The sequence below is a fragment of the Moschus berezovskii genome, chromosome 12, assembly GCF_049115385.1.
Source record: "Moschus berezovskii isolate FMDL1 chromosome 12, NW_MosBer_1.0, whole genome shotgun sequence".
In the NCBI taxonomy this organism is placed as follows: domain Eukaryota; kingdom Metazoa; phylum Chordata; class Mammalia; order Artiodactyla; family Moschidae; genus Moschus; species Moschus berezovskii.
Genome location: NC_142471.1, coordinates 34,476,997 through 34,489,157, shown reverse-complemented (window position 1 = coordinate 34,489,157; position 12,161 = coordinate 34,476,997). Strand labels below are relative to the sequence as shown.

The following is a 12,161-nucleotide window of genomic DNA, read 5'->3' as shown; positions in this document are numbered from 1 at the left end:
CAGCTTGTGCTTCTTCCAGCCCAGCGTTCCTCATGATGTACTCTGCATATAAGTTAAATAAGCAGGGTGACAATATACAACCTTGACATACTCCTTTTCCTATTTGGAACCAGTCTGTTTTCCATGTCCAGTTCTGACTGTTGCTTCCTGACCTGCATACATGTTTCTCAAGAGGCAGGTCAGGTGGTCTGGTATTCCCATCTCTTTCAGAATTTTCCACAGTTTATTGTGATCCACACAGTCAAAGCCTTTGGCATAGTCAATAAAGCATAAATAGACGTTTTTTCTGGAACTCTCTTGCTTTTTCGATGATCCGGTGGATGTTGGCAATTTCATCTCTGGTTCCTCTGCCTTTTCTAAAACCAGCTTGACCATCTGGAATTTCACGGTTCACATATTGCTAAAGCCTGGCTTGGAGAATTTTGAGCATGACTTTACTAGCGTGTGAGATGAGTGCAATTGTGCAGTAGTTTGAGGATTCTTTGGCATTGCCTTTCTCTGGGATTGGAATGAAAACTGACCTTTTCCAGTCCAGTGGCCACTGCTGAGTTTTCCAGATTTGCTGCATATTGAGTGCAGCACTTTCACAGCGTCATCTTTCAGGAGTACTTCAACCTAAAAAAATCTGTCCACAACATACACTACTATATTTAAATAGATAACCAACAACAATATACTACTGTACAGCACAGGGAACTATACTTAATATCTTATAATAATCTAAAACGGGAAAGAATCTAAAGAAAGACTATATATATATATATATATATATATATAACTGAATCACTTTGCTGTATACCTGAAACTAATACAAAATTTCAAATCAGTTATATTTAATAAAATTTTTAAAAATCTAAAAATGTGTGATGTACTACAGTGAAATACTGCCTGCACCACTGCCTAAGCCTCAAAAGCACAATTGCATAAGAGGAAGCACATGTAACACCATTAGGAATTCATGAGTATGTAAGTAGCGTAAGTAAAATATTGTGCTTTCTGATGGTTGATAGCAAATGTAGGGGAGCAATGCTGGAGGGGAAGTGAGGGGTACTGAATAAGAGAAGGGTATCCTGGGGGCTTTGGTTAAGCATCTGTAATAATTTATATCTTCGGAAAGCAGTTTGAGATGCGTGACAAAGTAGCGTTGGCCCTCTATATCCTTGGGGTTCACATCTGAAGATTCAACCAACCAGGAATTGGGGGAAGAAATACCAGAGAGCTTGGAAAAGCAAACCTTGTATTTGCTTTGCTGGCACCTATTTCCGAACCTTTTATATTGTGTTAGGTATTATACATAATCTAGAGATGTTTTAAAGTATAGGGAGCATGTACATGGGCAGAGGAGCCTGGCAGGCTGCAGTCCGTGGGGTCGCAAAGAGTCAGACACGACTGAATGACTAAGCACACACACACAGTATACCATATGACTAAAAGATTTGAACATTTGTGAATTTTGGTATCTGAGAGGGGTCCTGGAATCAATCCCTCATTCATTGCCTTAAGATGAGAGCATAGTGGTGGGTTCTTTTCATTTTATTGCATTATTTGCTGTACTTTACTGTATGTTTGGAAGATACTGCATTGTTTTTTAAGAAGACTTTAAATGATGAAGTGAGGCTCCGTCAGTGATTTTCTGACCATTTCTCAGCGTGCAGTCCTGATCTGCAATAGCGAAGCATTTTTATAAAACTGTTGATGATTTTAATCACCTGAGGAGCCTGTGTACTGTTTTTTAAAATTAATTTTCTAGTTTGCTGTTGTAAAATTTCCTTTGAAGGAAAGAGTTTTGCCTTTAAAAAAAGAAAAAAGGAGAAAAGAAAAGGAAAAAGACTAAAAGCCCTGAGTGAGCTGATTTCTGCGATTCCCTTTTTTCCCATAGTCCACAGCCCTAGGAGATAACTCAGACGGGTGAACTCACTTTCCCTGTCTCTGAAAAAGTCTGACATTTGAATTAGCTCTTTCTTGTTAATCATAGTTATTGAGGGCTCACCTCCCTCCAAAGGGAATATTCAGTAGTTCCAGGTTTTGGTTTTCTTGACTGCAAAGATCTTCTGATAACCCAGAATCCATGTTGGATGAGCCAGGTGATTCCTGGACTGGAGCTGGAACAGTTAAACAGGCTTTTCTGGCTCAGTGCTATCATTTGAGGAATAAGGAGATAAACCCACCCAAGGGCTCAGATCCCCTGAGGTGCTTAGTGGAGGTCAGCAGGCTCTGACCATTTCTTAGCTCATCTTGTAGTCTGTTATTTGGGGCAGCACCTTAAGAGCGTTAGTACCTGTAAATCAGAGTAGAGCTCTCTCTTGCTTAAAACCCTCCTGTGGTTCCCATGTCACTTGGGATACAGTCTTTGCTGTACGCCTTGTCGCTGTGTCTACTTCTCTGGCCTTTTTTTTGTGTGTCCACTCCTGCTTATTTACTGGACTCCAGTCCCTCTAACCTGCCTTCTGTTCGAGTGTGGAACGTGGCTGGTGGTTCCTGCCTCAGGGCCTTTGGAGCTGGTTGCTCCTCTGCCAGGTGTGCTCTTGGCTGCTGTACTTCGTTTGCACCCAAGCTCAGAAGTCACCTTCTTAGAGACACCTCTTCAGGATTTAGCCTCTCTCCTGACCTACTCTGTGGCTCAAAAATCTCTCTCCAGCTCATTATTCTATTTTTTATTTCCATGACAGCCCTTCTTATGCTCTCAGGTTATCTTATTTGGTCTGTTTTTCTAACGATCTACCTGTCTCTGTCCCTGTGTGTGTGTGTCCGTATCGTCCCATCAGGTTAAGAGGGCCTCAGACCACAGTCGTTGTGTCTGACCAGCATCTCGGACAAGACTGGAACGTGTTAGGTACTTGTGTTGGAGTACTCAGCATCACCCCCAGGTTTGGTGATTTGCTAAAAGGATCTGTACTACTTAGCATATAATTGTACTCATGGATAAAATTTATTTCAGCAAAAGGACACAAAATCAGCTATGGAAAGGGGTCAGTTCAGCTCAGTTGCTCAGTTGTGTCCGACTCTTTGTGACCCCATGGACGCCAGGCCTCGCTGTCCATCACCAGCTCCTGGAGTTCACCCAACCCCATGTCCATTGAGTCGGTGCTGCCATCCAACCATCTCATCCTCGGTCGTCCCCTTCTTCTCCCGCCTTCAATCTTTCCTAGCATCAGGGTCTTTTCAAATGAGTCAGCTCTTCGCATCAGGTGGCCAAAGTGTTGGAGCTTCAGCATCAGTTCTTCCAATGAGCACTCAGGACTGATCTCCTTTAGGATGGACTGTTTGGATCTCCTCGCAGTCCAAGGGACTCTCAAGAGTCTTCTCCAACACCACAGTTCAAAAACATCAATTCTTTGAAGCTCAGCTTTCTTCACAGTCCAACTCTCACATCCATACATGACCACGGGAAAAACCATAGCCTTGACTAGACGGACCTTTGTTGGCAAAGTAATGTCTCTACTTTTTAATATACTGTCTAGGTTGGTCATAACTTTCCTGCCAAGGAGTAAGCATCTTTTAATTTCATGGCTGCAGTCACCATCTGCAGTGATTTTGGAGCCCCCCAAAATAAAGTCTGTCACCATTTCCACTGTTTCCCCATCTCTTTGCCGTGAAGTGATGGGACCGGATACCATGATCTTAGTTTTTTGAATGTTGAGTTTCAAGCCAACCTTTTCACTCTCCTCTTTCACTTTCATCAAGAGGCTTTTTAGTTCCTCTTCACTTTCTGCCAAAAGGGTGGTGTCATCTGCATATCTGAGGTTATTGGTGTTTCTCCCCGGCAATCTTGATTCCAGCTTGTGCTTCTTCCAGCCTTGCGTTTCTCATGATATACTCTGCATATAAGTTAAATAAGCACAGTCACAATATACAGCCTTGACGTACTCCTTTTCCTATTTGGAACCAGTCTGTTCCATGTCCAGTTCTAACTGTTGCTTCCTGACCTTCATACAGGTTTCTCAAGAGGCAGGTCAGGTGGTCTGGGATTCCCATCTCTTTCAGAATTTTCCACAGTTTGTGGTGATCCACAAAATCAAAGGCTTTGGCATAGTCATTAAAGCAGCAATAAATGTTTTTCTGCAACTCTCTTGCTTTTGTGATAATCCAACAGATGTTGGCAATTTGATCTCTGGTTCCTCTGCCTTTTCTAAATCCAGCTTGAACATCTGGAAGTTCTCGGTTCCTGTACTTTTGAAGCCTGGCTTGGAGAATTTTGAGCATTACTTTGCTAGCATGTGAAATGAGTGTAACTGTGTGGTAGTTTGAACATTCTTTGGCATTGCCTTTCTTTGGGATTGGAATGAAAACTGACTTTTTCCAGTCCTCTGGCCACAGCTGAGTTTTCCAAATTTGCTGGCATATTGAGTGCAGCATTTTCACAGCATCTTTTCTTAGGATTTGAAATAGCTCAACTGACATTCCATTAGCTCCACTAGCTTTGTTTGTAGTAATGCTTCCTAAGGCCCACTTGACTTCGTATTCCAGGATGTTTGGCTCTAGGTGAGTGATCATGCCATCGTGATTATCTGGGTCATGAAGATCTTTTTTGTACAGTTCTCCTGTGTATGCTTGCCACCTCTTCTTAATATCTTCTGCTTCTGTTAGGTCCCTACCATTTCTGTCCTTTATTGTGCCCATCTTTGCATGAAATGTTCCCCTGGTATCTGTAATTTTCTTGAATAGATCTCTAGTTTTCCCCATTTTGTTGTTTTCCTCTATTTCTTTGCACTGATCACTGAGGAAGGCTTTCTTATCTCTCCTTGCTATCCTTTGGAACTCTGCATTCAAATGGGTATATCTTTCCTTTCCTCCTTTGCTTTTCGCTTCTCTTCTTTTCATAGCTATTTGTAAGGCCTCTACAGACAACCATTTTGCTTTTTTGCATTTCTTTTTCTTGGGGGTGGTCTTGATCCCTGTCTCCTGTACAGTGTCACGAACCTCCGTCCATAGTTCATCAGGCACTCTGTCTATCAGATCTAATCCCTTGAATCTATTTGTCACTTCCACTGTATAATCGTAAGGGATTTGATTTAGGTAATACGTGACTGGTCTAGTGGTTTTCCCTACTTTGTTCCATTTAAGTCTGAATTTGACAATAAGGAGTTCATGGTCTGAGCCACAGTCAGCTCCTGTTCTTTTTTTTTTGCTGACTGTATAGAGCTTCTCCACTTTTGGTTGCAGAGAATATAATTAATCTGATTTTGGTGTCGACCATCTGGTGATGTCTATGTGTAGAGTCTTGTCTTGTGTTGTTGGAAGAGGGTGTTTGCTGTGACCAGTGCGTTCTCTTGGCAAAACCCTTTAGTCTTTGCCCTTGTTCGTTCTGTACCTCAAGGCCAAATTTGCCTGTTATTCCATGTGTTCCTTGACTTCCTACTTTTGCATTCCAGTCCCCTATAATGAAAATGAATCTTTTTTGGGTGTTAGTTCTAGAAGATCTTATAGGTCTTCATAGAACTGTTCAACTTCAGCTTATTCAGCATTACTGGTCGGGGCATAGACTTGGATTACCATGAGATCATTCTGTCGTTTTTTTTTTTTTTTTTCAGTGTTACAGCTCTATTTTTTAGAAGATAGCAGGAGAATCCATCCTCGAAGAAGAGAAGAGAGTGGAGGAGTGCACCAATGCGTGTAGTGGTGCTGGTGGGGGTAGAGTAGAGAGAGAAAGTGCGACCGCACGCAGGAGAGAGAAAGAGAAAAAGCCCTTGCACGCAGGGGAGAGAGCGAGCGAGACAGCGCGAGCGAGACAGCTCTGGGCTCCTCCTTTTATATGTTTTCTTCCCCCTGGGCCTGCCATATGCAAATTGGGCTCAGTCAGGAGTGCTGTTCTACCTGCAGTCCTCACTCCGGTCCTTGGACCTTCCTTTGACCTTCCTCTGTTCTGTTTTTGCGAGCTTTTTTCTCTTCCTTGTCTTTTAGCCACCGCCATTTTGGACTCCTTTTCCCTATTCTATCTACTTAACATTCCCCCCTCAAGAGAATGGAGGCCCAGTTATTTGGGAATAGGAGCATCAAGGTCTTTCTGGCTACTTCCTGCTGAATTGGGATGGCTAGGGGTACTGGGCCTCCTGCTCTTGCTAATCTCGGGCCTCAGAGTCCTCATAGCAGTGTCCATCTAAGGGTGAGTGATATTTTCCATGGTTGGTGGTAGTTTTATATCTTTGTTGAACTGACACTGCATGTTGTAGCTTGTTGACCTTAACCAGAGGTCTTCTGGAATTTGAGACTGAGCCACGTGAGCTTTCTGCTGAGTTCGGTTTTCGCTGTCCTGGTCTCCAGCACGATGGGCCTCTCGTCACCTCCCTTGCTCTGGATTTTCTTTGCTGTCTGCTTCAACCACGGGAGATTTCGCTGAGTTGGGCTCCTGCTGTGCTTGGCCTCTTCCGAGCAGAGGTTGTTTCAGCCAGGTTACATCTGAGTCACGGCACCATAGATGTCAGGCAAGTGTATGCTCCTCAGTTCTTTGTCTCGTCACAACAATGATTTGAGGCGACGGACATTAAAGCCCTCGGCGCGTCACAGCTCTCAGGTCTTGAACAAACTGTGTCAAAGCTCTTAGATCAGTGTTACAGCTCTATTTTATTTAGAAGATAGCAGGAGAATCCACCCTCGAAGAAGAGAGTGCAGGAGCACGCCAATGCGCATGGTGGTTTGGGGGGGAGTAGAGGAGAGAGACGGAGAGAGACGGAGAAGGCAATGGCAAGCCACTCCGGTACTCTTGCCTAGAAAATCTCATGGACGGAGGAGCCTGGTAGGCTGCAGTCCATGGGGTCGCTACAAGTCAGACATGACTGAGCGACTTCACTTTCACTTTTCACTTTCACACATTGGAGAAGGAAATGGCAACCCACTCCAATGTTCTTGCCTGGAGAATCCCAGGGACGGGGGAGCTTGGTGGGCTGCCGTCTGTGGGGTCACACAGAGTTGGACACGACTGAAGTGACTTAGCAGCAGCAGCAGCAGAGGAGAGAGAGAGAGAAGAACCCACGCCTGCGGGGCGGCGGGGAGGGAGAGAGAGAGAGCCATTCTGTCATTTTTAAGATTGCATCCAAGTACTGCACCATTTTGGACTCTTTTGTTGACTATATGGCTACTCCATTTTTTCTAAGGGATTCTTGCTCTCAGTAGTAGATATAATGGTCATCTGAGTTAAATTCACCCATTCCAGTCCATTTTAGTTCACTGATTCCTAAAATGTTGACGTTCACTCTTGCCGTCTCCTGTTTGACCACTTCCAATTTGCCTTGATTCATGGACCTAACTTGCCAGGTTCCTATGCAATATTGCTCTTTACAGCATTGGACTTTGCTTCTGTCACCAGTCACATCCACAACTGGGTGTTGTTTTTGCTTTGGTTCCGTCTCTTCATTCTTTATGGAGTTATTTCTCCACTGATCTCCAGTAGCATATTGGGCACCTACCGACCTGGGGAGTTCATCTTTCAATGTCCTATCTTTTTGCCTTTTCATACTGTTCATGGGGTTCTCAGGGCAAGAATACTGAGGTGGTTTGCCATTCCCTTCTCCAGTCGACCACATTTTGTCAGAACTCTCCACCATGATCCGTCCGTCTTTGGTGGCCTTACATGGCATGCGTCATAGTTTTATTGAGTTTGACAAGGCTGTGGTCCACGTGATCAGTTTGGTTAGTTTTCTGTGACTGTGGTTTTCCGTCTGTCTGCCTTTTTATGAAGAAGGATAAGAGGCTCATGGAAGCTTCCTGATGGGAGAGACTGACTGAGGGGGAAAGTGGGTCTTGTTCTGATGGGGAGGGGGACGTGCTCAGTAAATCTTTAATCCAGTGTTCTGTTGATGGGTGTGGCTGTGTTCCCTCCCTGTTATTTACTTGGGGCCAAAGCTATGTTGGAGGTAATGAAGATAATGGTGACCTCCTTCAAAAGGTCCCATGCATGTAGTGCTACACTCACTGCCCCAACCCTGCAGCAGGCCACCACCGACCCACGCCTCTGCTGGAGACACCTGGACACTCCTGGGCAAGTCTGGGTCAGTCTCTAGTGGGGTCACTGCTCCTTTCTCCTGGAAAGGGGTGCATGGGGCAAAGTCCAGAAGAAACTGGTTGATGGGTTCTGAGAATCCTGCTGTGGAGTCACACAGGACAAGCTTAGTTCCCCCAGCACTGAGTCATGATAACACATGAGACTTGTAACCACGGAAGCCCATGAGATTCTCCCTGCCCAGGGAGTTTTTACTGGGAGTGGCCATATACATAGCCCTTTGCTTAGCATGCTCTGAAATTCAAGACTCCCAGAAGAAAGCTGGTGCTGAGCCCAAGACACACTGTCCATCCACTCCAGTCATGGAAAACCCTTCCTATCACTTGGGAAAAGTTTTATATCAGTGCAGTGGACTACTTACCGTTCATGTTGCCAGACACCAGCCAAGGGTCAGCTTGCAAGCAGGCCTCCCTAAGGCCAGACGTCTCAGACCTGCTATAATAACTCTTTCCTGCACACTACTGAAGGAATATTTGTGAATGAGTGAATCAGCTCAGTGTGACTGCAGGGCCTGTGGAGTCAGACAGTGAGACTCCTGAAGGCCAGAGGGTGTAGCCTCTCCTCCCTTGTCAGCAGTCCTTCCCCCAGACAGACAGAGGCCAATTTGTCCTCCTTCCTGCCCTCTGACCTTTGGTGATTCTCTGGCCCCAGGTGTTGAAGCACAACGGGTCATCAGAAATTCTCAACAAGCTGTATGACACGGCCATGGACAAGCTGGAGGTGGTGAAGAAGGACTATGATGCCCTGCGGAAGCGGTACAGCGAGAAAGTCGCCATCCACAACTCGGACCTGAGCCGCCTAGAGCAGCTGGAGGAGGAGAATCAGCGCCTGCTGAAGCAGACAGAGATGCTGACCCAGCAGAGGGACACGGCCATCCAGCTGCAGCACCAGTGTGCCCTCTCCCTGAGGAGGTAGGAACCTGGGCCGCCACGGGAGCCAGCGAGCTGGCCTGTCTTTTGTTCTCGGAGAACATCCAGAGGGCCAAATGCTACCTTCCCTGCCAGGGACCACTCTCTCCTCTGTGGGCTCTTGGTTATCTGCAAAGCTCCCTGCCACTTTCTGGAAGTAAAAAGAGCACCTTGAGCTGTTTCAATAAAAAGTTACGTTATCTCCAGAAATCATTTTCCTGACTGTCAGCATGTCGTGGGCATTGTGCTCTCTTCTCCCGTCTGAATGGCTCGGGTGTTCTGACCATCCTGATTCTGAGGTTGCCCCACAAGCCTCTCCCCTCCCTGTCACTCACCCACCTAACAGATAGGGAAGTTAATTGTCCTAGGCAGTATTTCTTCCAAAAGTTCTACCTTTTATTAAGGTAGATAATCTGTAGGGCTATGACCCCAGCCCTCAAACAGTGTTTCTTAAGTACATTTCTGCGGCATACCTGTTAGGTTTATATGAAAGGTAGCCTCCGGCTGTAAGAGTTTGGGAATTGCCAGGTGACACATAAACAGGTGTCTGCCCTGCAGGACTTCTCAGAGCCTTTACTCTGGTACTGTGCACTAGATTCTCCCCAGAGGGGCCAGAGTGCAGTGTCTCCTAAACATCAGTCAGTAAAGGGCACACTTTCTTTAATGGAGCTCCACGTAGGGTTGGTGCTCCAAAAAACCCACATTCAGAAATGCTGCTCTGGAGCTGCAGGCTTTAATTTGCAGGGCTACCTTCATGGCAGGATCTTCCTTGCCTGGAAGGACTGAGCTGTGCCCTGATGCCAACCTGGTGACCTTGGACCAGTCACCTGTATTTCAAGGCCTTACCATCTATATCTGTGAAATGAGGTGGCCAGACTCAGTGATCATTCAGGCCACTTTTATCTTTCATAGGCTGTGATTCTAGTTTTTTTTTTTTTATTTTTAAAAATAATGTAGCTTGATAATGGAAGAAAGAATTCTGTGTTTTTCTGGTAGAGCAGAGGGAGTGAAGTCCTCCATGCAACTTCCAGTATTTGTAAAAGGTTGAGAAAAAGTCTGGGTCCAGGGGCACTGGTCCTTCATGACTTTTCTCTCTTGGGGGTGTGGAGAATGACCTCTCTCAAATCTTCGCACTTCACTGTCCAGTACAGCAGAGCTGGCTGGGCAGGTCCCCATCCTCCACATCCTAGCTGCCCCTCTCCCCCAGGTTTGAGGCCATTCACCATGAGCTGAACAAAGCCACGGCCCAGAACAAGGACCTGCAGTGGGAAATGGAGTTGTTGCAGTCAGAGCTGACGGAGCTGAGGACCACACAGGCGAAAACCGCCAAGGAGTCGGAGAAGTACAAGGAGGAGCGGGACGCGGTGTACAGCGAGTACAAGCTTATCATGAGCGAGCGCGACCAGGTCATCTCCGAGCTGGACAAGCTGCAGACCGAGGTGGAGCTGGCCGAGTCCAAGCTCAAGAGCAGCACGTCGGAGAAGAAGGCGGCCAGCGAGGAGATGGAGGCGCTGCGGCAGGTAGGAAGGTGGAGGGAGGAACGGCTGTGGTGCGTAGGTGCTTGGAGTAGCAGGGAGCTGATGGCTTCTGGCCTCTGGCCTGCTGCTGCCTGGGCTGTCGGATGCTGCCTGCGTAACTGCTGAGCTCACGCTCGGTGCCCGGCTCCGGTCAGCCTGCATGGGACACAGGTGAGGTCCAGCTGTGGTCCCGGTTATCTGGAGCTGACAGCATAGGAAGAAGGCTGGATGACACGTGCAGATGCTCACCCATGCCCTTGGTGATGTGATGGTTGATTAGTCTCCAGCTGGAAGTCATCTCAAGGACTTGCTCATTAAGAAGATATCCCAAGGCCAGGTTCCCAAGACCAGGGTCCCAGAGCCATAGATACATTTGGCCTTGTGAGTCTGGAAGAGCACACTCCTTTCCCCCAATATCTGAGGAATCTGCTCTGTGGAGGGGTGGTTAGGCTCCTGATGGGAAGATGGTCTACTAGGCTGAGCCCAAGGGCCCTTTCAAGCTTTGCTTCCTGGAGGCCATATCTGCAGGGAGTGGGGCTCAGGTACATCCAAATTGAGCTGCTGAGCTTGATTGCTGAGTGACCAGTGGGGAATCTCTGCTTCTTTCCTGCCTGGCCACCCAGACCTCACTGCTGACACTGCTTACTCTCATGACCAGGTGTGTTCTGCTGAGGCAGAGCACAGGGCCATGAACATAGGCCTGTGGACTCTCCCTATTTGAGATTACCTTTGCATTCTGTTGCTTCATGTGTGGCTCTGTTTGGAGCTGCTGAACTTGATCAGAGCAGATTTTCTTTCCATTGGAGTAGTTCTCCATTCATCTCAATTCTACTCTGCTCTGCAGGTCCATTAGAATAAAGCCTTGAAAACTGGCCTGTGAGAAGTGAAAAGAAGGTGTTAAAGGGTCGGATAGTTTGGGAAGGGACAGTGTGTGCGTGGATTGTTGCAACCAGAGCCCCCTGGACTGAGCCTGAGGCAGGGCTGACTCCCGAGGGGTGGCCAGGGCCTCGAGAGCCTCTCTCTGGGCAGTGATGCTGCCTCATGCCCTGGCAGTGCTGGGGGCGGTGCTTGGGGGGGGGGGCACCTCCTCAACCACGTGACCTCTTACCTCTCCTAGAGCTCTGGGCCTCTCAGTTGTCTTGTCTACAAACTGGAAATGATGACAGCATCTGCTTCGCAGGGTGGTTGTGACCATCAGCTAAATTAACATTGAAAACACACTCAGTATCTGCATAAAGTAGGAATGATTTAAGTCTTTATTATTAGGGTTATTTTTCTGCCCTTCTGCACTTTAACACCCTGGTAGGATTAGGGTGCATCCTATGAAATTGTTTTTATAGGCAAAAATGGGCCAAATAATGACAGTTTCTTGCAGAGGGAGTGAGACTTCTCCAGACCATCAAGGTGAAAGCCATCATGAAAAGGAATCTTTTTTCTTTGATGAAATTTTTAAAAGACCATAATGAAGAGATTAATTTTTTTTTATTGCTGTAAAAGTCACATAATATAAAACATACTGTTTTAACCGTATTTGACTGCGCAGCTCAGTGGCACTAAGTTCACTCACGTTGTCGTGCAGCTCTCACTATCATCCATCTCCCGAATTTTCACCTTCGTAAACTGAAACTGTGTCCCAATTAGACACTAACTCCCCATCCCTCCACCATCCCCACCTGCAGCTCCTGACATCTACCACCCAACTGTCTGACTCTCTGAATTGGACTATTATTCTAGGTAATT

At 46.5% G+C, this 12,161-nt stretch overlaps 1 protein-coding gene across 2 annotated transcripts in view; it reads left to right on the top strand.

The window, feature by feature from the left end:
* The window catches only part of DLG5 (discs large MAGUK scaffold protein 5), a 134,141-nt gene that overhangs the window by 79,819 nt on the left and 42,161 nt on the right, over nt 1-12,161 (top strand). For both annotated transcript variants that reach the window (XM_088842061.1, XM_088842060.1), the window contains 2 exons: nt 8,648-8,907; nt 10,112-10,424. In XM_088842061.1, the coding sequence (XP_088698187.1) occupies nt 8,648-8,907; nt 10,112-10,424 (573 nt within the window). The remainder of the gene's footprint in view (nt 1-8,647; nt 8,908-10,111; nt 10,425-12,161) is intronic.